The sequence below is a fragment of the Uncinocarpus reesii genome, genomic scaffold, assembly GCF_000003515.1.
Source record: "Uncinocarpus reesii 1704 scaffold_3 genomic scaffold, whole genome shotgun sequence".
Lineage (NCBI taxonomy): Eukaryota > Fungi > Ascomycota > Eurotiomycetes > Onygenales > Onygenaceae > Uncinocarpus > Uncinocarpus reesii.
In genome coordinates this window covers 267309-291814 of record NW_003052498.1, presented here as the reverse complement: position 1 = coordinate 291814, position 24506 = coordinate 267309, and the positions used below count along the sequence as shown (strand labels likewise).

Sequence of the window (24506 nt, the reverse complement as noted above, 5' to 3'; positions counted from 1 at the left end):
CGGCGAGTAAGCCCGAAGCTGGGCCGTGGTCTCCGGCTTGATCGAAAATGATTGTGAATGGCGGATAATCTAGCCCATTACCAATAAGATGCTGTTGCAGTTCTTTTGCAGAGAATTCGCAGCGGAGAGAAATGTATAACGTATTCTGTTCCGTGCAGGTGGGACGGAGTTGTTGGAGAAGGTTAACGAAACTAGGCTTGCTATTGGGAAGGACAAGGAGATGCTTTGGCTGACCCATACGCGAGGATTGACCCCCGGCCAGAAGAAGGGCCTTCAACTTCATTGTCGTCTTGTTATCCCCTGGCTCGGTTGTCATATATCGGAGTGAAAGTATTGATCCCAAGTAAAAGTGTGACTGAAAGGCGGTGGGCGGGTCAGCGGGTCGAAGGGCAGAATGCCAGCGGAGTTGCACATAGCTACTGGAACAGTTGGGGGGGGGTGCTGGGGGTTGATTGGGAACCCATAAAGAACCTCCAGGCCTGAGCTCACCAGGTTCTTAACATGAGGTCGCCGGGTTGTTAACTATTTGGTATCACCAGGCAGCCCTACCATTCATTACTAGTTATGAACTCCAGGGGTTAGCCACTAGTTATTACTACAGACTACTGGCGTTATTCTGGTATGGAATTCTACAAAGAAACCTGGTGAGCTTTTGTTATAGTAAAGATTCTCGATTATTATCCCTTCACTTGCTCCAACACTATGCAGGCCTCCACTCATAATGATGCGTGCCTTTGGATACCTTCCCAGGATCTTCTCCCCTCACTCCTGGGCGATCATAGTTATGAGCGCCAAAAAAGTCGAGTTCCGCTTCCATAAACTGCGTTGGAAGCATCTTCGCAGCCTCGTACTTGAGATACTCCAGGCTTGCAGAAAGTGATGGAATATAGGAATTCGCCTCCGTTCCCTTGAGCACGGTTGACTTCAGAGCATCATAATGCTTGTTGAGGTCCGCTGCGACTTCGTCGATCAACTTGATATTCATGATCCGCGCGTCAGATGTTACGGCCGGCATAAGCAAGTCAGAAATGTACTCTGTTTGGATAATGCAGCCAGCACGCCAGATTTTCATGCAATCTCCCAGGTTGACATTCCATTTTTCGTCCCTTGATCCACGCGCTATCAACTCAAGCCCCTGGCAGAATGTGCAGAGAAAGGAAACATAGACGGCCCGACGGAGGTCTTCGACAAAAGCCTGTTCGTCCTTGAGCCCGTTTATTTTCGTGGGAGGGGGAATTGTCAGCTTCTGCGCCACACGCTGTCGTTGTCCGCGATTCCCACTTGCGACTCGCAAATATTGGCCAGTTGCAATTGTCGGTGCGGATACGTGCCTGTCTGCTGCTTCCATGACGGCCCAGTACAAAGTCCCTTCCGTGTCATCGTCGTCCTGAACCACCTTGTCAAGAACATCATCGAGGACGTAGCCGCCACTGGTGCTCGCTGCTTCACCCTTCTTGTCCCCATGAGCTGTCTTTTTCCTCTGGCAGATCTCAGAACCTATTTGAATCAGGTACGTATTTTTGAGCTCTCCTTCGGCGTTCCATCGCTCAAAGATTTTCCCAATTTCATCATATGACTTTCCCAGGCCATGATGAAGTACCCCCCAAGCCTCGCATATCGATGACAACATCCCATTCTCAATCCCGTTATGCACCATTTTTACATAATGCCCCGCTCCCCCTGGCCCCATATTCCCAACACACGGTTCTCCGGATCTCCTGTCTTTAGCGGCGAATTGTTGTAAAAGGGGTAATATCATGTCAATCGCTTTTGGGTCCCCCCCTAGGGATAGGCTTGGGCCTCTCCTAGCCGATTGATATCCTCCTGACACCCCTGCGCCGATCCAGCTTATCCCCTTGGCTTCAAGTTCTTTCTGTCTCCGCTCAGTGTTCCGGTAGTTCTCATTTCCTCCGTCGATGATAATATCGCCCTTTTTCAAATCATCTTGCATCTTCTCTAAAACCGAGTCCGCCGGCCCACCGTGCGTGATGCTGAATATAAAGAACCTATGTCCCTCAGGAGTCTGTTCGTCACTAGACGCGAATTCGTGAATATCGTGGAAGCCATTGATTTTTCCTTTTAGCCGTTTAGGATCTTCCTGTTTTGTCATATCAATAGCTTCGTCCACGTTGGAAGATTGGACGTCCCAGAGGGATACGTTGACCCCATGCTCGGAAAACCCAAAGGCCATCATGGTCCCCATGTTGCCGGCACCAACGATGCCAATACTCTTGAATGGTTGGTCAGACATGGTGTGTTTGAAATCGTTAATTTAGCTCGATGTAAGAACGTCAGGGTAACCGAGCGAATTCTCGAGAACGGAGAAAACGCTGCTTGGTATGACAACCTCCAAAACTTTGACAGTTGATCGAAGATTATTTACTAGAAAGTAGAGCTGTTTTAAGCATTGGGAGCTTGGAGAGCTTGTTGCGGCAAAAGGAGCTCCCTGATCTCCTATGACGCCATAGGTTCCAACATTTTCAATCCGTGGAAAAAACGCTGAAATCGGCGCAACGGACTTCCAAATTGCACACAACAGAGATTGCCTCCTATAATATGCGTATAAAGCTTAGTTTCGTCAATGAATAGAAGATTCCTCACTCTCCTTCCCGCGCGAACTTGCATTCGACACTCTAGCAGAGTTAGCCGATATCACTACCTTGGTGCTTCTGCGTTCCTTCACAAACCCCCACTCTTACATTCTTTTCAGCCACAGTTCATCGGAATGGCAACTGCATCAGCACCATCAGCCCATGGAATTCCATTAGCGTTCGCAACATGCTCGCTTGGTCACCCTGAAACTGATAGCTTACATCGGCGGCTTGAAGCAATCGCCTCAGCGGGATTTTCCGCAATCGAACTGTCATTTCCCGATCTGAAGGCGTTTGCATCGCAGTTCCTGAAACACGAAGTCAAGGAGGATGATTACGATGAACTATGCCAGGCCGCATCAGAGGTGAAAAGATTGTGCGAGGCGCACGAATTGAGTATAATGATGCTACAGCCGTTTAGTAACTTTGAGGGCTGGAGAAAAGGGACTGGGGAAAGAAATCAAGCCTGGGAGAGAGTGAAGGGGTGGTCAAGGATTATGCAAGCCTGCGGAACTGATATGTTGCAGGTAGGTACAGAGTATTCGCTTGCTTTTAGATCCGAACGATGGCTTATCTTGAGCAGGTTGGCTCCACAGACACCCCGGCGGAAAAAATATCAACAGAGCCAGAAAACATTGTAAATGACATCCGCGAATTGTGCGACTTTCTCAAGCAGCACAATATGAAGGTTGCGTATGAGAACTGGTGCTGGTCCACTCACGCAGCTACGTGGAAGGAAGCATGGCACATTGTCCAACAAGTCGATCGGCCAAACATTGGCCTCTGCCTCGACACTTTCCAAATTGCAGGAAGTGAATGGGCAAATCCATGCAGTATCTCTGGATGCACGGAAACAGAGGTCACAGTGGCCCAAATGGAAGATGTCGACGAGAGTTGGCAGGCGACACTTGAAGAGTTGTCCAAAACGGTTCCTAAGGAGAAAATCTACCTGCTCCAAATATCAGACGCGTACAGGCCTCAGAAGCCGTTCGAGGGAGCAGAAAAGGGGGGAATGCCACCTCGTGCTCGATGGAGCCATGCATACCGGCCGCTGCCATACGACGGCGGCTATCTTCCAGTGGAGAGCGTGACCAGAGCCGTGTTGAAGACTGGATTCCGCGGTTGGTTTTCGGTGGAAGTTTTCGATGAAGGGCCGGACGGAAAGGGACGGTCACGGGACCTCTTCGACTTTGCCAAAAAAGCACGTGACAGTGTCGGTAGATTAATAAGCAGCTGCTGGGAGGGATAGAGTCCAAGTGCGCATGTACCTAAAACTACGGTAGCCGTGACGTGCCATATCGACAGGCGGCTTTTTCTCTTCGCCGGCGGCCGATTCTTACCAAGACCTCGCTCTTCAATCCAGGACTCCCATCCAACTCTCGTCCAGATGTTGTTGGAAACAGAACTAGTGATCCAGAAAGCGAGATGCTGCCTAAAGTTTACAGCATCGGCCTGCACCAACAGCCAAAATCCTCCTGTCTCCAACAGTTGACATGCCTTCCTCTTGCCCCTGATTCGCTTTTCGTAACCCCGAATCCCCCACTCATCATGTTGAAGATGTGTCGTCGCGTGAACCTCAGCCTGGATGGGGATTTTCTCAGTTGTCGTGCAGGGTATAAAACCTGCGGCTTTTCCAGGCCGTTCTTTTGCCAAACCCTCGATCGACTGACCTAGTTAACTAGTTAATTGATTCTATACTGCTGTTGGTTGCTCAACTGTGGTTCTCTCTCATTCAGTACCACCATGGCCAGCTCAAAACCCACGTACCCTCTAGAAGGAGGCTGTGATTGCGGCATGATCAGATACCGCATGGAAACCGCGCCGCTTATCGTGCATTGCTGCCACTGCACTTGTAAGTCGGATCCTGTCCTCGGACAGAATTGTGTCATAACGACTTGAATTAAAGGGTGTCAACGCGAAACCGGTTCCTCTTCCGCTCTCAACGCCATGATTGAACTGAGTAGCCTAACGACTCTTACTCCCACCAAACCCTTCCATGTGTCCACCCCGTCTGCCAGCGGTCGCGGTCAAACCATCGCTCGCTGCCCGCACTGCTACGTTGCTGTCTGGAGCCATTACATTGCTGGGGGTTTGTTGCCATTTGTGAGAGTGGGAACACTTGATAAGAAGCAGCAGGTCAAGCCCGATGTGCATATTTTCACATCCACCAAGTTTGACTGGGTTGATCTGTCTGGGAGTCAGTGGGAAGGGAAGGTTTTTGAGGAATTTTACGACCGTGAGAAAGTCTGGAGTAAGGAGAGTTTGGAGAGATATCGGAAAATTCTCCCAGAAATACTGAAGTGTTACGAGGAATCGAAGCAAAAAGAGGCACAATGAGAGGTTAATGAGGGTTAATCATGTATCCCTTCTCTAGGCTGCTCCTGCTACTAGGCGAAATTGATATAGCCTTTCCAAACTAAACAAAAAGAGCTTTTTTCAACTCTTTAAGGCTATCGACTCTTCCCAGATGGAGATTAGATATATATATCGCCTTTCCTCTTTGTCAGCCATGTTGACACTATTTGGAAAGCCGAACAACAGCCTCATCGCCTGCAAGATCTAATAAAATCTTATCACATCTGTGGTCGATGTACTCCGTACGGCGCGCAAACTCAAAAGAATTCAGGTGACGTCATCCTTTCATCATGACCTCTTTAGCATCACAGAGAATACAACCCATCGAAATCGCAACAGCACGTTCCCTTAGGATGGATGTCCCTCCAAAAGGGTTATTCTCGCCCTGAGCACATAATTGATCCACACGAATCCAAATATCTCACCTCTTCAGCCAAAACCAGCTCCAATGACGCGAGTACCTGCCCCACCACCAGGTCCAGGCTGCGCCCAGCAGGAACTGATATGCCTGGGTATGCTCAAAAACATCGTCGAACGATATGGCCTCTCCTGGGTGACTCTCGAGCATCTCCGCTGCCTTGAAACAGTTTTGGTCGTCTCCCTCCAATACACCAGTGGCGACATGCCCATCACTGGACCCGAAGCTGAACCCGCTGGCGAAGACGCTGACAAGTTTCGCGAGCTTGTTTGCAATTTACCCTGGTCGCTGCGGCGCCAGCTAGTGCAATTTTTCGACACGGAGCCGTTGTTGGATAATCCCTACATTGAGCGATTTCGGCGAGGCGTGGAGAATGGAAATATGCCACCGTATCGTCGTCAGGGCTCTGTGCAGTTCATTGAACCGGAGACGGGGAGGTTAAGGGTACGGCAGAGACCAGGGATGCGAGTTCGCCGTTAAGATATGCAGTTTGCGACTTTTCGAATCTTGGAGACATAAAGAAACATAAGAAGTGAATATAGAGGGGCACTGCGAAGTTAATAGTTCGTCTATTCTGGAACGTTTCACGGCGTACGCTCGGATATTTCAGTCGGTAATATCGAATATGGTGATGCCTAATGTGGGAAATCACAGGTTGAAGTGGATTGTAAAGGTGGTGATCGTGCGCATGGCAATCAAATCCTGAAGTCCGCGGGATTTATGATTTTCGTCTGTTGCACCTCTCTAGTTACCACTATGGGGGCGCGGGGCGCGGGGCGCGGGTAAGAGGAAATATCCTCCGGATAGGGACGGTGAATCGACTCAATCGAGTAGTCTGACAAAAAGCCAGTGGTAATAAATATCAATTCGGATAATCCAAAATCTTCTCCCATGACCCATTGGTATGGCCGGTTCACGTATTCATTATGTTCGGATCCAACCCTGCTCAGCGACACAGATAAAACCAACTCCTAATCACCATGAGGGAGCACCATGAGAATGGCCAACCTTCCTATTCCACCGCTTCGATTTCCCCAATAACATGCAACACAACATCCGCCGCCGACTTTCCTACCCGCGCTATATCCTCGCCCAGCTCTTCTACAATCCTGTCAGAAACCACATCGTTATCACGGATACTTTTTGCAAACTCCCTGACAGGATGAAGAAACTTTGCTCTAAATTCAAGGTCCAATCCCTGAAGGTCCAGTCTGCTGTGTAACGGTCCCGATTTGCATAGCATGTAGTAGAAATTAAGGGCCACGGTATAGAAATTGGCTAACCGGCTGATAAATCTCATCCACTCGGTTGACAAAGCTGGTGTCGGTAGGGAATTCAGATCGGAATAGTAGTCAGGCAAGGGTTTGTAGACGACCCAGAAAAGAACACTAAAGGATTGTGGGGAAATGAAAGGGTTGGATGGGTCAGTAGGCTTCGATGCCCCAGCAAGTACTTCGTGTTTAAACCAGCTTATCGCTGATTCTCTGGCATACTGGAGACTTTCATCATCAAATATTTGACGGATCAAGTTGTACTTGCTTTGAGTGCTTGGATTTTCACTAAAGATTTTAGTAGGCACCTTCTCAACACGGCTTAGTTGCCGAAGATTAGGAGCGCGGGTACACGCGACCATTGAAAGGACAAGTTTGCCGAAATCAGAATCGTTGTTGGGCATTGTATTAGGGTGGAAGTGACCAGATATCAACGCAAGTGCGAGGAGAGAATCGAGTAGAGGAGTGGGTATTTCCATAGTGACCTCTTCCAAACTCCCTGTCTGGGCGCCATTGATGAAATTTTCGAACATTGTTGAGATTTCTGGGTATAGTGTCAAAGGTCTTTCTAATTGTGCTGACCCAAAAAGGACGGTAGTTGTATATCGAGCAGCAAGAAGAATAAGGCATCCATGTCGTTCTAATGCGATGTCATCAGCGGATTGAGGTACATTGTCAAAATCCAGAGGTGCTGAATCGCCGCCACCCTTATGTGCGGCAACTCGCAACAATTCCTCTGTTTCTAAGCCAAAATCCCTGGACAATGCCTGGCGATTGCGTTAGCTAGAACAGAATATTTATTATGAGACGGGCCTTACGGTGATCTTTCCAATTGTTGCGTCCCTCTCCTTCGCATATTCCATGCAACTAAAGTGTTCAGTTAAATTGAGCGTTGGCAGTACAGGACCTGGGTCGAGCTTTTCGTGCAGGCGTAATGTCCATTGCATCCCAGGTGGTTGTTTAGACGTGCAATGTAAAAGGTAGGTTTTTAGCACTTCAACAAGACCAAACTGTAAGAGCTTCTGGGTCAACACTCTCTCTTGGGTTAACGAGTCATCACTTTCTGCTTCAGCTTCGGGGTCCGGTCCCGACGGGCCGCATGCCCGTGACACTAACTGCTCACTTGCGTTTCGCGGTGGAAGCGCTGGCCGTTTGGCACCATATATGTCCCTTAGGAATTCAAGGATTGCAGTCGTGGTTTCGGACGTGGGGTACTCAGTATATGCTTCCAATGCAGCATGAAGAGACGTTGCAATGAACCGGCTAGGGTACTGGGTTTTGATTCTGGAGTGCAAGATGGCAAGCATCGAGATCAGACAGTTAAATTGCATGATGTGAAGCGGGGCTTCTTTTTCTGCATCTTGCTTTTCCTCAAGGTTCTCACCCTCACTGTCTTCTTGGTCATCCGAAGGATGCAGCTTCATCAGGGCATCCGAGACTCGTAGGATGACTTCCCTGGGGTTTCCCAGTCTGGCAACATCCTGCAAGCACTCCTCTGATGCTGGTAATAATGGAAGCAGCAATTGCACCAGGTCCCAACCGATGTTTGTCGTCAAGGTTTCATCTTGAAGCAGACGGTGGAGAGTGGGAAGCCGAGCGGGGGTTAACTGATATTCAAGAATGGTGAGATATGTGAGATAGTCACTTGCAGGGGGAAGAGCCTCAATGAGAGGATCTTCCTGAATCTCGGTTGCCATCCTATATCTGAAAGCTTCCCTAGTTGTTTAGGGCGTGGAGATCGCCTTGGGCTGCCTTTTTAAAGAGTGACTAGGGCTCAATCATCACTTGCAAAGTGTGAGCGAGATGCAGAGGGGTTTGTTTGCTGAGAGGAAAGCGGCTGCGAGGTCTTCGCTGGGATTACTAAGAAATAGCCGGTTAGTTTGACGCGATTGAAGGCCTTCCGCATTGGTCCAAGAGCCTTGCCGCTTTTCAATCGCACCAACCATGTCCCGCCACTGGCCAGCCCAACTTAGCTGGAAGCTCTTGAAGCCACGGAAACAGGCTGGAAACTTGCTAACTAGTTAGTTATAGCGGCGACACTCACGTCCATGGACAAAGTGAAGTTGAGATAAATTATCGGAGCATCGTAGATCCACTCCGAACTTCGGGCATGGGCTAACTACGATAGCACTAGTGCCTTAGCCCTTTCCTAGCATCGACGTATCAAATATTGTACTCCGTACAATTGACCCCTTTGATATTTGCTTTATATTATTCAAACTAAATGACTGATTCTGAGTTCTCACTACCCTTCTATAGTGTTCCGAAACACGCCAGCGCACATTTTATTATCGATATGACAGCAATGAGCATACACAGCGCTGGTACCAAGTGACTGAGCTGCTACCGTCACTACGTTTCAACTCACATCTTCAGCCGTATGAACTGGAAATTGGGACTCCTAATAGTCTCTCTGAATCTGAACCGGGAAGAAATTTGGGTTCCTTTCCCGCCTTCTCCGCACCAACCGATTTTTCTTCGACGGTAGAGAATTCGAACTTCTTCTCGGGTAGCAGCTCATATACGCCTCGCGCATACTCGGGGTCAATGAGATACAGCTGTGCCAAGTACTTCGTCTGAATGACTACGTCGTCCACCAAGCGAAGAGCGCCGGCGGTATTCCGGTGCAGGTGGTCTCTTGCTTGGGCGGTCATGACACGCTTGTATAATTCCCGAGGCTGCTCATATTCAGACAGAGTTCCCTCGTGATAGAAGTGAGATCCTCGACCGACAGTTTTGTCGGCTGTTTGATATCTCGCTTCGGCGGTATCAGGTCGAAACTTGTGCACAAAGCTATTTGGCGTGTATTGTGGGTTCATTGCGTGGTTGGCATCCACTCGGAGAGGGCCATCAAAGTTGAGCGACGAGTATGATTGGGCCATGAACGGGCAGTTAACAGGCACTTGATGCAAATTGATGCCAATCCTGTGGTACTGTGCATCCCGGTAGAAGAACATCCGGAACTGCAGGAGCGGGTCTGGGCTATCCTCGATGCCGGGCACCATACTTCCTGGTGAAAACGCAGCCTGCTCAACATCTCTGTGAAAGTTTTCCGGGTTCTTATTAAGTATAAGCTTGCCGAATTCGTGCATCTGCGGAGCTGTCAGTTTTCTATTTCCAGGAAAAGAAGTGTGAGGGACGAACCGGGAAGCGGTCCCTGGGCCAGACTTTTGTTACGTCAAATGGATCAAAGCCCAGCTTTACAGCATCAGCCTCCTCAGGCTCCATAATTTGCACATGTGCAGTCCAGGAGATCTTTTCTCCATTTTCAATTGCGGACCACAGATCCCGCTTTGAATAATCGGGATCCTCCCCGCTCATGCGGACAGCTTCGTCCCACGTGAACTGGCGCTGTCCATGATCAGCCAGGAAATGGTACTTGATGTACACAAATTTCCCTTCGCCGTTGACCCTATGGAAAGTTAGTGAATAGCCAAATCATACGGAGCAAACCTGGTGGAAATACCACTTGAATGTATGACAACCATAGCCATGCTGGTTCCTCCAGCCGTTGGGCGTGCCATGGTCACTGAAAAACATGAGGCCCGCATGATTACTTGAAGCAGCCCTTTAGTATACAGCCTATCAAAGCTATCTTTGAACGGCGATACTTACCCCTCTGGAGTATTTGCAAGAAGATCGAACAACGAATTATAGTCGAGAAGGAAGTTTCGAGGGTTCCGCGACTGGGAGCGGATAACATCAGGCCCTTGGATAGGGTCGCGGCAGAAGAATATTGGCTGTGTGATATCTTGTCAACTTTTGATGGAACAGCCCTCCTAGGATACACATACAAAATTCAACCCCACTATATCATAATTACCTTCGCCGGTATAGAACTTGATAGCAAAACCGCGAGGATTCCTGCCAGAATCTGGGAATTCTCTTCCAAATGTGACTGTGGAAAACCGGACAAATACTGGTGTTGTTACACCTGAACCCCTCAAGAAGTGCGCCTATCCAGGTTAGGATGTTTATATTTGGAAAATTCAAGAGACCTACTCACTTTGCAAAATGAAGACATATCCTTGGTGGTCTCGAAATAACCGAATGCACCGCTACCGCCTGCAATGTGTCCCTATTAGCCTGCGTTGGGATTCAGAGAAGCGGGATAAGTGTTTATTCACAGGGATGGACCATCCGCTCAAGATTCTTAGAGCGGTTGAAGTGCTGCTGCTTTTGCAGTAGGAACGTATCAGACACCAACGGTAGCCCTCCAGCAGTCTTGCTATGCGCCGCGTCGGGAAAGGGAATGCCCTCATTATTGGTAAAATAAGGTGCATCATCAGCTCGCTTTCCCCCCTGTTGCAATCCAGTTATTCTTGCCGCAACTTTTGCTGGGCCATCATTTGCACCCTGGAAGAGGGAGGTCAGCTGTTGGGCTCTAGGGTCAAAGCCTGCGGCCCCAATGGCAGAGCTGACTGCTTGAACCGGATGTGTCATGTTGGAAGCTAGCACGGGGAGTCCTGTGTGGAAATATGAAGTAAATTGAGAGGGAGAAAAAGGTAACAAAGACGAACTCTCTTCCGCGGTGACAGGCTAGCATCCGCTTCAGCAGAGTACTTTTGGTATATATATATATATATGTTATATTCAATGCCAGTAGCGTCATCGAGAAGCAGCATGCTCGGAGCCCCGGATTTGAAAATAACTATGTCATGACGAAAGCCTCGATTAAGGAAGAATCGCCTGAGAAACAGAAACAGGAATCCCCAGAGAAAGCCAGCAATCTTCCTTGATTGAGGTTCCAGACCAGGGCTGGCCCATCTGGGAAGAATGTGGTTGTTTTAACCCATGCCGCATGTCCCTAAAACTGGATTTTTCACAGAAAATTCCAAGGAGTACAGACGTTTCTGAGAGAGTGAAGGGGCTCTAGACTCTAGGAACTGGTGTTCTTACATGGTCAACTGAGAATGTTACTCGCTCACTAGTTAACCAATAACTGGTTCACTGACTGCCCCTCCCGGTGAAGGCAAAACCTGTTTAAAGAACCTCATCACAAATGTTTGAACTTCTTCTGCACTTCAGACTTCATATCCCATAAGACAGTAGCTATTTATTAGGACAGTCCAGAGGTAATTTACCTAAAAGCACTAATAACTATCTACCTGATGAGATGTTGGTAGTCTATAGTTGGCTTACATCCTATTGGTAAAACATTTCACATCGCTTTTCAGTGCTGCCATCCTTGCCCAGCCGTCTGCTTCCCGATTCCACTGCCTTGAAACTCACCAGAACTCAATACGGGTTCTGAGCAGTTGCAGTTCCCTTAGTTGCTGGAGTAAGCATTCCCACAAATCCCGATTCGATAGAGGTCTGCCTCTTGAATTAGAGCCACCCGCACGCAACCATGTAGGCATATATCCCGTGGTGCCTTTCACCACGTAGTTGGAGTCGGTCGCAATGACTACCCTGTCCCATCCCTCACCGCTCCAGGCACAGATACCTAATGCACCAATTACCGCGCGAAGCTCGGCATGGTTGCTACTTTGGGCCTCCTTCCCCGAAACACCGTGCTCTTCAAGCCGGAAACCCTTGATCGTAGAGACGGGTATGTGGTGGAATCCCCTCGTCGGAAACGGGCGAGACACAAACGCACAGCCAGCTTTGGTACCCAGTTGGCCATTGTTGGTGCAGCTGCCGTCGGTGTATATGAGGATCTCGCGGCGGCCGTAGGGGAGCCGCACAAAGCGTTTGACACCGAAGTCATGGGCGAAAAGGTCAATTTGGTTTCTATTAGTTGTGCGAGGCTGAAAGCACGCTGCACCTTGCAGTTAAGATTCTCGATGGATCAAAACTGTTTTCTCTTTAGGATGGCCAAAGAGGGGGCTAGTCATTCCTGTGGGAAGCAAGCAGGTCAGCTCAACCACATTTTGCAATCGGCTGCTGCTATATGATTTGGAGAAATCCACTGTTGACAGAAACAGTTGAGGGAATTGGTAGTAGACACAATAGGTAGTTACCGAAGTCTCGGAGACACAACACTGTTAACTTGGCGTTTACCATCCGAGTCCTGGGAGTTTGCGTGCTCATGGTTATTGCATTGTCAACATGATCACCGAGACATTCGAGGGCTTGACAAAGCGTCGGCCCGGCTATCTGGTGCCGATGTGAAGAAATTCGCTTCCACCGTCGGCAGGTGATGATGCAAGGGGCGCGCAGCTGGTCAATCAGAGCGCGGGCACGGACCAGTGGAGAACCCGGGCGATCCGGCTGAATGACGGGACCTCGCTAACCGGAAAGCTCCGGGCGTCTCGTCTAGTCTTTGCTTTCTGCAGAAGCGGTTTTGATGCGCTTGTTCACAACCTCAAGCAACCATCCGCTCTATCCATCCGGTAACTAATTGTCTTATTATTTAATCACAAGGCTAATAATTGACATAATCAGAGTCCCCGTGATCGTGTGTTTTCGTCTCCAACCGGGCTTTTGATATTTTGTCTCGTCTCGTCGATATCCTTCAGCTTTGGCTCGGCTTCCATTTTCAATTCTCCGCGCAGTTTGTTTTGTATTTAGATTTCCAATAATATTAATTTTAATCTCCTCATTCTTTCCTGCACTAGAATCATCTCTAGTCAATCCTGCCGCCGCAAAATTCCATCTAGAACATCAAGGGCGCTGGCACCACCGACTGGCCTCCGCAAAACGCAAATTTGAAAGCCAGTCTCCTTTTGGTCTGGAGAAAGACTGTTCTGCATTTGAGCGGCTGCCATTGAGCGGAGGCGCTTTCGACTCGCGATTGATCGATTGGTGACTTCCTCGCGAAGAGAGAGGATAAAGGCTTCTCCGCGGATCGTGTCGCGCCTGACAAACTACATCAACCTCAGCGACGGCTCTGCTTGGAAACACTTTAGACACGATACCTCAAATCTCCCTACAATGGCGGCAGAACTGCATTCCATATACACCTCCAACCCTCCACACGTCAAGCCTCGTCCCCCCGCTTTCATCGACGATTGGTTAAGCTTGTATTCCGCGATGCCGACAACAGACGTCCCTCCCGCGCCCGCCACGCAGTCTATCGCGGCAGCACATCGTCCCAACGTCTTAAAACGGGTCTTCGACCGCCTATGCCTGGAATACTACCGCTATGAGGTTACGTGTGGAGTCTATGTCATGACCCCTGGCGAAAAGCTCATCTTCAACACCTTTATTTTGGTAGTCCTATCGCTCCTCACTTGGGCTCTTCTCTTGTATTTCCCTTCGCTGCTGTACCAGAAACTCAGTCGCCTTGACTGGCTGTTGACTGGTCGCGATGGCCCCAATGCGAACGTCACGATACCGATGTCGACTCGGACTGACACGACTGTTTCCTTCTTGCAAGCTCCGCCGCGCTGCACATAGATAAAATGCTAGTGGAAATGCGCCCAACAACTCTTGTCCTAGGTGGTTGTTTTCAATATTAGAGCTCTTCTTGAAGAAGGTCTGGGAAACGGGAAGCTATTCCCTAACAGGTAGGTTGGGTATAAGTATTTTCGTTGATCTTTTCCGGACAATTCCGAGGAAGAATTATCACTTCTTTATTCCAGACAGGATTCTAACGTTTTCGAACATAGAATTTTAGATACCCTTGTAGCCTAAAGATGAATACGGCTGACGTGGTTCGTTGACACAATGTTAATGTCACTGGGTGATAATGGTCGAATCTTGATGAAAGGGAATTTGGCTGTCAACTGTGCAGAGTGAGCTGGCGTCATGATTAATGCTTAATGAAATGGGGGAGGCGGATCGGACTTGCGGCGGTCACTATGCCCAACATTCAAACTCCGTGCTTTACTTATTAACCGGGCCCATAGGCAGCTGCTGCCATCGGATTCATGGTGCACGAACTGCTGTCAGTTTCTCAGATTAGCTAGTTGCTGGCGTTTGGTCGGATTCTCTTGTGGCGTTTGCTGGCCACGGCAATGGCATGTCCTTCATTTCGGGATCTTATGTATTATACCAACTCCAGAGCCCTTCCGCTTCACTGAAGACTACTCCATATGGATGGATTAAGTATGGCATTCTTGATGAAGCGTCGTCTGCGCCAAGCAGTTTGATCTCAACCCAGCCACCCCGGCCCAGCTGAAGGGCTGGAAAGAAGCTCCGGCGGGAAGGGTGATTTGGCCAATCACGGCCAAGACTGCGCCACGATTCATGTGCTTGCAGCCACAGCTTGCAAGGAGGCCCCCCACTTCACCTGATACCTGCGCCCATGTAAAAGCGTCGCTCTGCGCCCAAAGCCATGTAAAGAACTCCAGTTCATCTCCCACAACGAACAAGGTCCATGTTTTTGTGCCGTTGCTCCCGTTTATAATGAGATTGAAATTCTCCATCGGATAGTTCAACGTCTGCTCTCGAAGTTGTCTACGCTTATCGGCTAGCAGCGCACCCCTACTCTATATTTCCGACAAACGATTGCCCCGCCGAACATACCGTACAATTGGCCTCGCAACTGACTCTTCGAGGATAAAATATGTCGGGCAAAGAAGATCACATGGCCTACGGGGACTACCCTGGCCAAGAATCGGAGCGTTCAAGCGGCACTCGAAGTCTGCTCGGAGATACACTGAACAAGTTCCGCGATAAGTATCATGCTCACACTCAAGGACAGCAGCAACAGAGTGCTCCGGGGTACCAGCAACCTCACTATAACACCCAGGGAGGGTATCCTGTATGTCTACTCGAGAAAAGCAATTGCTCCCAAGCCGCCTTCACTAATAAAGTTTAGGGTCAACCGCCTGCCCAAGGTTACGGCCAACCTTCCTCGCAAGGGGCACCGCCGCCGCACCAGCAACAGCAAGGAGGATACTATGGAAGCACTCCGGTACCCGCACAGACTCAGAATCCCCCATACTATCAAGGAACGAAACCACCAAAAACAGACTTGGTCTCCGGCCTCCTGGGGAAAGTGCAGGGCATCGGATCCGACTTGGCGCAAAAGATTGGCTCCAGTATCGACCCTCAGGCGTATGCTACGTATGGATCGAGTACGCAAGCGGATGGGAAAATTCGATACAGCAGCTTTGCCCCTGAGAGGGATTACAATGATGCAAAGTGGTATGTTGACGGATGCACGTATATGTGGGCGGTTTCGAGGGCATTGGAGACTGCAAAAGAGTCTATATGGATTCTGGATTGTGAGTCTTCATTTCAGGCTAAGGCATGTTTGCTTTTACTTACTGGACAATAGGGTGGCTCTCCCCCGAGTTGTACTTGCGCCGCCCACCTGCGAAAAACGAGCAGTACCGATTGGACCGCATGCTTCAAGCTGCTGCTCAAAGAGGCGTAAAGGTCAACATCATTGTGTACAAGGAAGTGACACAGGCTCTTTCGTGTATGTGGTCTATACCCGTTGCTGTTGGACTAAATGTGGCTAATCTGCGCGCAACTAGTGTCGTCCTCCCATACGAAACACCATCTGGAAGACCTCCACCCAAATATCTCAGTCTTCCGCCATCCTGATCATCTTCCCGATAGACAAACTCTACATAGCGGAATGGTGGCTTCGTTCCAGAATATGACTCTAAACCCCGCCGGAATTGCGAAACTGTCCAGCGATGCCTTGAAAGGAATATATGGCATGAATGACAATGTTATTCTCTACTGGGCTCATCACGAAAAACTCTGCTTAATCGATAGCAAAATTGCATTTATGGGTGGTTTGGATCTCTGCTTTGGTCGCTGGGACACGTATCAGCATTCTATCGCGGACGTGCACCCTCACGACATCAAGGACACGGTATTCCCCGGGCAGGATTATAACAACGCGAGAATTCTGGATTTCCAGGATGTTGTTCACTTCGAGAAGAATGAGCTTAACAGGCAAACAAATTCTCGAATGGGGTGGGCGGACGTTGCCGTTAGCTTGCACGGTCCTGTCGTGGAAGACTTACGAAAGCATTTCGTTGATCGGTGGAACTTCATCTACGACGAGAAATATGAAGTGAGAAAGAGCACTAGATATTCTAAATTGATCCTGTACCAGCGGCCCCTTTCTTCTGCGGGGTTCCATCAACACGGAGTTCAAGGCCAAAATCCAAGCCATCACCACCAAGGAACCCAGCAGCAACAGCAGCAGCAGCAGCAATTTCAAACCCCAGCAATTCCCCCGGCTTATGGTCACGGACAAAGCCAAGTCCCAAGCGGTACTGGCTCACAGAGTTACCAACCGCCAGGCCAACAATACCCGCCTCCGCCACCAGGTGGGCCACCACAGCAGCATACCCAGGCAGGTAGTGGCTATCAACCGCAATGGAACCAACCCCAAACTCCAGGCTCGGCTCAAACTCCATATTACCAGCCTCCTCCTCAAGACTCTCAGACGCGTGGCTTTTTCGACGGTTCCGAACCGCAGCAGGCGGGCGGTCGTGGCTTTAGTAATCTGAAGACTGACGTGACGAACTTTGGCAACGTGCTTCGCAGCCAGCTAGCAGGTCAGGTACATCGCTATCAAGATCGCTATTTCAGCGGCAACCCAGGACAAGCGCAAAACGCTGTGCGCATGGGCTGTCAGATTGTTCGCAGTAGTTCCAAGTGGAGTCATGGGACAACGCAGACGGAGACTTCGATCGCGGAGGCCTATGCTACCATCATCCGAGAGAGCGAGCATTTCGTTTACATCGAAAATCAATTTTTCATAACCGCAACCGGCGATTCCCAAGCCCCTGTGAAGAATAAAATTGGTGCAGCCATCGTTGAACGCATCCTGCGCGCAGCTAGAGCCAAGCAAAAGTACCATATCATTGTGGTGATCCCAGCCATCCCCGGATTTGCCGGCGATCTTCGCGATGAAGGCAGCTTGGGAACTCGGGCGATTATGGAATTTCAGTATAACTCGATTAACCGTGGCGGCAACAGTATCATGGAATTGATAGCCAAGGAGGGACTCAATCCGATGGAGTACATCCGTTTCTACAATCTGCGAAACTACGACCGTCTTAACGCTACTGCGGTTATGCAGACCGCCGAAAAGCAGAGTGGAGTCAGCTACCAAGCTGCTCAGCATCAATATGACGCCGGTATGACTGCGTCACGGCCAGTATTCGACACCACAGCGGCGTATGGCCAATACCAGCAGGCTGCGCAGCACGCCACACAGGGCAAATCTTCGCCTGGACGATGGGATAGCGTGGCTGAGTGTTACATGCTAGGTGGAGAGAGTATTCTCAATGTTCCTTGGGAACATAACGATGCTTCGGCGGAGATTGATGCATTCGTCTCGGAGGAGTTGTATGTCCACTCCAAGGTAAGTCGGGGAATATCGTCCTTCTTTGAATGACCGTCATATTGATTTGTGTAGGTATTGATTGCGGACGACCGAACGGTGATCTGCGGAAGCGCCAACATCAACGACCGTTCACAGCTCGGCTCGCACGACTCAGAAATCGCAGTAGTTATTCAAGACCCATCCCCTCTGGAGTCAACGATGAACGGTCAACCATACCTTGTCAGCCGATTTGCCGCCACACTTCGACGTCAGCTATGCCGCAAACACTTGGGCCTCATCCCGGCACAGGATTACCAGCGACCCAATGCCAATTTCGAGCCCGTTGGAGTGCCAAACCAGTATGACGTGGGCTCTCCTGAGGATCAGATAGTTGCCGATCCATTGTCAGGCACGTTCCAAAGTCTCTGGAATTCACGAGCCAAGCAGAACACGGAGGTATACCGAAAGGTGTTCCATGCGGTGCCAGACGACAACGTGCGCAATTGGAACGACTATAAGGAGTTTTATGAATACTACTTCCGCAAGGAAGAGGTCAATAAGCAGAAGCAGGGACAGCAGCCGGCGCCGGCACCGATCCCTGGCGAGGGGCTCACCCCGGCACCACCAAGCAAATACGAGTGCGGGCACGTTATACGGGATGAGTTCCCGGAGGGGGTGCGGGCAGTCAAGGAAGAGCTGAACAAGGTGAAGGGGACATTGGTTGAGATGCCGCTGATGTTCTTGATTGAAGAGGACATTGCACAGGAGGGCATCGGGCTGAATAAGTTGACGGAAGAAATCTATACTTGAGTGCCCAGATTCATGACCAACATGCTTTTTGAATTATTGTTATGCCCAACCATTTGGGACGAAGATTCGGGAAAGGATACATTACACAACGCTTCAGGGTGGCAGGCGGCTGTACGATCATGAGTTGTGTTACCTGATCTGCCTCCTTGCTTTCAGCTGCAAGCTCTCTCGGCTAACCCCCTGGCTGGGCTCGCATTTTTGGGGTTTCTTTATTCGCAGAGATGATTCTGATTTGTCTTATTTTTTTGTGATGCTAGTGACTGAATGCAGCCATGTTCTTGTCCCCGAGGCACTGGGGAAATACCTTTTTTTGAGTTCATATTGTTCCCAGCTGAGTCTCCCCGTAAGGCTAGGACTGCCTGAAGACGGAGAATTAACAGACGCAGCGCTCATATTGTTGTTTAAAATCACTCACGCGTCACGCCTTCCTGTTAGCCAGCCGCGCCTGTCTTGGCACCGCAGGAGACAAAAAGAGCAGGAACGGGGAGTCTGGAATATCGGAGTGAGCCTTCCCTGTTGGGTTGCCGTTACTATTGTTCTGCAGAGAACAATAGCAAGGCCTGACGTTGCCCAGGACGCATGCTGATTGGCTGGAAACCAGGGATGGCCGCTCAATCCCTGCACGTGTCATGCCTGATCGGGTATAGTGCCTATCGGAGGACCGGTGCTGACCTCACCCCATCAACTTTGGCCATCACCACAACCACCGCCAGTTGGTCGTCCTCATCCATGGGATTTGCAACTCAATGAGAATAGCAGCTTTAAACGCACGCCGACTCTTTTGCTCCCAGGCTGCTGGGATCCTTGCTGATTGGCGGTCTGTGCGCCAGGTGACAAGGGCTGGGGCTCTCTTCAACGTCACTCTTGTCATCTGCAAGAATGTCCTTCTGTTGATTTGTATGGAACAGAGAGTCGCCAGACTTCTGGGTGTCCGAGCTCAACCCACCACGTCTGCTCTTTTTCTCAGTGGGTCGACTGTCCCAGTGAGATCCATGAAATGCACCGTCACCCACCCGTTCCTGGCATGCTTCTCGGTCAAAGAGTCCCCCGGGGCCCTGGCTATCACATCCAAGGTTCATTCCACGCTTCCGATTTGCCTCAACCCTCAACCGTGGGCTGCATGTGAGCCAAAAGGGCTTTGCTGAGCATGGTGGCCATGCTGCCAAATTCAGGGATGGGATCCCGGCCGGTTGGCCAGGAGCGGCAAATTCGCCCGCTCAATTAGGACTGGCCATCGGTTCCTCTTGCGCTGATGCAATAACTGCTGTTTTCGTTTCTTCATCAAATGATAAGGAGTTCTCATTTGTGAGGGGGGAAAAAACCGCTCAAGCCCAAAAAAGTTGAGTTTTCTTTTGCGCCTTCTGGTGTTCTCCGCGCGCCAGAAGCATGAATATCTCAACAAAGGACGATTGTTTCCAAGTCTAGAATCTTGCCCTTTCTTTGGACATCTGCCTCAATGGAGTAAATGAGCTGCGTGGATGAAGCATCTTGAGAGCAAGGTCTCAGCATGCAGGCCCATCCATTCATTGGATTTCTTCTCTCCTAATTCCCACTGTGAGTGGATTATCCAACGTTTCCTCGGAACGCCCGAAGGCCGAAGTTGCTTCTCATATTTCTCATTCGCTGGAAGGATAGATTTTCACGAGGAGAAGTGGACATCCCACCCTGCAACCTGTCATTTGCCATTTCCATTTTTAAATCTTTTCGCATAAACTCCTCGCTAGCCAAGCTGTATTCCCTTGCTCTGGCCCTCTGCTCGGCTTCTGTCGAACCGCCAACCCCTCAATATCCGCAACCACTCAGTTGTGTTATCTCACAGTTGAGGGTGTGGGGTGCCTGGAAAGTCCCATGTCAAGTGTTGACCGGGGCCAAATTCTTCAGAACAATACCAAGGCTCCTAAATGGGGCTCCTGAGTCCTCGAGTATATTTAATATCTCATTCACGCTCTCTTGTCAAGTAAATGATCGTCTCCTTTGGTTCATATTGTTTTGCCGCTCCCTTTGATCATTAACTTTCTTTCTGCTTGCATCGTTGCTCTGCTTTAGGATCCGTCTGGAACGTATCCTGTCTTTGGTTAACCTTCTTTCTGGTGTCTTTGCCGCGATTTATTCATGCTCAAGCTCAGCTCCCATATTGTCCAGCATTGTCAAGCAACCTGTGTCTTGAAATCCCTCATACTGCATCTTCCACGTTTGCGTCTGAGGCGTGCTCACCGCAGCTGCATTTCCCTATCCGGTCAACCTGAGGAGAGACTCGTCAGGCATAAATATTCAACCGAGTCCCCCGGATATTCGGAATCATCAAGCGCATTCACAATCGACAATCACTGACAACTATACTTTTGTTTCTTTCGAGACTTCAATCACTACTTCCACATCATCGAAATGGAGAGCCACGTCGCCCCAAAGGTTCCTCAGACCGCCGGTTCGTCCTTCCTACTATCACGCACAATTTCTCTATCCTCCCGCTCTGTTTTCCCCCCGAAAGCAAGTTGAAATGATATCTAACATAAGCAATACAGGCCCTGTCTTCGCCAAGGGTTCCACCGCTCAATGCGTTGTGATGTAGATTCGCTCTACATCCGACCTTCAGCCTGGGGGTTGGGGGATATTTGTGGAAGAGGAGGAATGTTAAACCCGGCCGTCTACGATCGTCTCCTTTAAACAAGTGTTGTATACTCCTTGCGTTCTCCGGTTCGCGGTCAACTTGCAGTTACCAGCAAAACGTGCCTCAATCGAAGCCTTAACTCAGCATGGCCCACCAACACCGGTCCGGACCTTTTGTTACCCCTTTCTGTTCAATTCCGACAAAGGAGGCGGGCGAAACTTTCAGCACCCATGTTACCGTCTTGACAATCGCGGCGCATTTTAGATAGCCCGAACTTGCATCCAACTCTTTCCATTTTACCTCTCTCGACCTTCGGCGCTGCCTCGCTTCGTTCCTCCCGTTTCTCTGTTATCCGTACTACACCGGAGTACGGATACATATATGTCCCGCACCCTTGCGCAATCATCGATCGCTGGGAGATTATATCACGCTCTTTATAATCATCGGTTTTAGGATGTGGAATAGCTGGCTTGGATTTTAATACGCTTGGTTTTCTGATATTGATTTTTAGTACTTGGGTAGGAGAGGGGGCCCCCATGGAGAGTGGAGATTTATTTTACGTTGTCAATATGATCATATATTATAGGAATATAGGACCCTTATTGTGTCGGGAGCGATCCTAATCACTTTTCCTTTCCGAGATTCCACTGCATATGATACCCGGTATTAAACTCGGCCCGTATGCCCTCAGGGATGCACCTCAGATGGGGAAAATCACTCGAATCGAATGCATCTCATGTATGATTTAAAGGTGCTTAAAGAGTTCGGGTTGTGGCAATTTCATTTTGCATGCAGGGCTCCGTCTGGTTATCAATGCTTTGCGTACCTAGACATTCTCACATTCATTGTTTTAGAACCTTCCAAATACACCTGCAGCGGAGAAATCATAAGGATACCAAGAAGGGGTACTATCAAACACTAAAGGACGTGCTATCATTTTAACTATGTTGGCTGACCTGACCTAACAGGAAAACACATCGATACGAGCCACAAAAGAATTCAGAATCGGCCCCTCCGCCCCTAACTGGGATTCTCTGTCGGTGAGATAGCAGAGATAACATCATTCCGAATCACGCTGATATAAGTCCTCAGCCACGAACTGTTGACTGACGACGAGTGGCATCCACATGCAGCAATCCCGCCAAATAATATCGCTGCCTTGCTAAAAACTGCATCACTCAAGAGGCCGTCCCTCCCCCTTCCGTCATTCAGCTTGTCCTCGGCAGTTTTGATCATCCGTTTATATTCTAGGAAACTTGTTTTTGCGGACGACGAGCCCTCAGATGCAGAATCAGCCAGTCCAGGTGGTGGTCCAAGGTCAAGATAGGCCATGAATGGAAGCTGGGCTGCAACTTCAAGAGGGGCGGCGATTACACTGTCAAAGTCAATGACGGCTAGAATCTCAAATTTCTCGTTCACCAGGACGTTATGAGGACCAAAGTCGTAATTAGTCAGGTAGAACGGCCCATTTCTCCTCTTTGGGTCCTCCACAGTGTGTAAGACATAATTGAAAAGCACCGGATTGATGAAAGAATCTTCACTGGCTAACCTAGCATCCGCCATAGCAGTCGTTTCCATGCAATGATTCGAGAAATCTCGATAATAGTCCGTCGTTGTAGTCCAGGGCCCTTTCCCCATGTCTAAATCAGGGCCGATATAGAACTCTTTTGTCACCTCGTCATAACAAAGGCCGCCGATTTTGTCAAATTGGAACGAAGAAAGCTCCACTTAAATTTTCGCCATTTGCATCGAGAGTCGCCTATCTTGTTCAGCATCGCCAAACCGAGGTGAACAGCCCATGGTAAGGCGTAGTTGATGTGCTGTAGTACCGTGGATATACTCCATCATCATATATGGTGCGCCAATGTCATTATTTGGATCGAGATCGTAATGGTATAACTTTGGAACAGGGATGGAAGTTTTGGTCCTTCTCATGCCATAATTAGCATATATAGGTTACCGTAAAACACACTCCGGGAGTTCTCACTTGAAGAATATCATCGCGGCAACCTCCATGCCCAAAGCTTGTCCAGGTGGCAATCGCTCTTTTCTGCCCAGCATACCCCCCAACGATGGCATCCTCAGCCTAATAACCCAGCTAACACCATCTTCAAAGACAATCCTTTTAACCATATTGAATATGCCAATAGAAAATCGTCGTCTTATGCTACAGTTCTTTCCATTCCTAAGACGGGATGCAGTGGCAACGACGGCATGCCAGTCCGTTTTGTCATTGAAATCGACAGCACGCTGGTAAAGAAAATGTCGCTCATCCTTTTTGGGGTTGAGAGGCTCGCCGGCGCCTGGTTTGTATTCGCGAGCGCTAGTCCAGGAGTCGCTGCCGATAATAGATGCTTTAGTACGGGCCGGTTTATCGGTTTTCTGTGGAGTTTGGGGGGGTTTGGACGAGCCGTCCAGCGTGCATTTCCCAGCTGGAGATTGCGGAGGCATTAGGCCGTGACTGATGTGGTTCTGCTATCAGATACTGATATTGGTGGGGTGAGTGAAATCGTAAGATGATAGTTCTTTGAGAACCTGCTCTCGGGAGAAAGCTCTGAGATTGAAGAAAGGAATGGGAGATTGCAAGAGAGACATCCTCTCTGTTCTGTCAGATGGTTTGGGATGGGCTTTCCCACTGCAAAGGTTGCAGCAGGTAGAAGGTGCCGGATTCACTGCTGGCGGACGCAACAGCCCAGTGACTGTTGCTCCTTTGAAGGATGAGATTGTTAACCATATCGAAAAGAGAACTCCAAGTATGGAGCTCTGGCTTATGTTAGATCGCAGGGTATCATAGACTGGGTCATAGCACAAGCTTCTTCATTTCAAATTCCACTGTTTGAATCGCCAAAGCGATAGTGAAGCTATATTTCAGAGAACGGGCATATATCGGGATTGATTGCAGAACTGCACACAGGTTGTGAGAACCGCTAGCAGTAGGGCCGGGGATTTTCGGCTTGATGTCAGCTGAACTAACTATGGGCTGTCCGGATTATCGCATGAAGCAAAGTCGACGAGCAGCGAACCGGGAATGAGTGACTTCACCGCAGCAGAACGAAAATGCCGTCGGGATTGAGATGTTAGGCAGCCGAATTCTCCCAGGGATCGGCTCCGGTCGTGTGCAGTGTTCAGGGTTCGTCTTGAGTCAGAGCAGAGGGCACTAGACAACCTGAAATACGAGCAGACCATCACGACTCTCAAGCATCGACAGACTTCGCTCTTCAAGATTTCGACTACTCCTGCGGGTTCCAGAATTTACTCGTCCCTATAT

The 24506-nt window shown here is 49.4% G+C and overlaps 7 protein-coding genes across 7 annotated transcripts; 3 read left to right on the top strand and 4 right to left on the bottom strand.

The window, feature by feature from the left end:
• Positions 1 to 700: 700 nt before the first annotated feature.
• UREG_04836 (uncharacterized protein) lies at positions 701 to 2251 on the bottom strand (the record flags this gene model as incomplete). Its single annotated transcript, XM_002584101.1, has 1 exon — positions 701 to 2251. The coding sequence occupies one exon, from the start codon at positions 2249 to 2251 to the stop codon at positions 701 to 703; it is 1551 nt and encodes a 516-aa protein (XP_002584147.1).
• A 474-nt stretch (positions 2252 to 2725) lies between these two features.
• On the top strand, positions 2726 to 6003 carry UREG_04835 (uncharacterized protein; the record flags this gene model as incomplete). The annotated part of the gene is made up of 7 exons (XM_002584100.1): positions 2726 to 3118; positions 3148 to 3804; positions 3897 to 4204; positions 4328 to 4443; positions 4498 to 4842; positions 5423 to 5808; positions 5929 to 6003. 7 exons carry the CDS (start codon positions 2726 to 2728, stop codon positions 6001 to 6003), a joined length of 2280 nt encoding a protein of 759 aa, XP_002584146.1.
• A 373-nt stretch (positions 6004 to 6376) lies between these two features.
• Positions 6377 to 8332, bottom strand: UREG_04834 (uncharacterized protein; the record flags this gene model as incomplete). The annotated part of the gene is made up of 2 exons (XM_002584099.1): positions 6377 to 7402; positions 7454 to 8332. 2 exons carry the CDS (start codon positions 8330 to 8332, stop codon positions 6377 to 6379), a joined length of 1905 nt encoding a protein of 634 aa, XP_002584145.1.
• A 675-nt stretch (positions 8333 to 9007) lies between these two features.
• UREG_04833 (uncharacterized protein) lies at positions 9008 to 11078 on the bottom strand (the record flags this gene model as incomplete). Its single annotated transcript, XM_002584098.1, has 6 exons — positions 9008 to 9727; positions 9780 to 10047; positions 10251 to 10344; positions 10459 to 10591; positions 10642 to 10713; positions 10773 to 11078. 6 exons carry the CDS (start codon positions 11076 to 11078, stop codon positions 9008 to 9010), a joined length of 1593 nt encoding a protein of 530 aa, XP_002584144.1.
• A 1034-nt stretch (positions 11079 to 12112) lies between these two features.
• UREG_04832 (uncharacterized protein) lies at positions 12113 to 13976 on the top strand (the record flags this gene model as incomplete). The annotated part of the gene is made up of 4 exons (XM_002584097.1): positions 12113 to 12355; positions 13023 to 13131; positions 13208 to 13306; positions 13336 to 13976. 4 exons carry the CDS (start codon positions 12113 to 12115, stop codon positions 13974 to 13976), a joined length of 1092 nt encoding a protein of 363 aa, XP_002584143.1.
• Positions 13977 to 15087: 1111 nt separating this feature from the next.
• Positions 15088 to 18630, top strand: UREG_04831 (uncharacterized protein; the record flags this gene model as incomplete). Its single annotated transcript, XM_002584096.1, has 5 exons — positions 15088 to 15285; positions 15343 to 15751; positions 15805 to 15948; positions 16007 to 17859; positions 17914 to 18630. 5 exons carry the CDS (start codon positions 15088 to 15090, stop codon positions 18628 to 18630), a joined length of 3321 nt encoding a protein of 1106 aa, XP_002584142.1.
• A 3628-nt stretch (positions 18631 to 22258) lies between these two features.
• On the bottom strand, positions 22259 to 23689 carry UREG_04830 (uncharacterized protein; the record flags this gene model as incomplete). Its single annotated transcript, XM_002584095.1, has 3 exons — positions 22259 to 22878; positions 23068 to 23165; positions 23226 to 23689. The coding sequence occupies 3 exons, from the start codon at positions 23687 to 23689 to the stop codon at positions 22259 to 22261; spliced, it is 1182 nt and encodes a 393-aa protein (XP_002584141.1).
• Between the last annotated feature and the right edge of the window lie 817 nt (positions 23690 to 24506).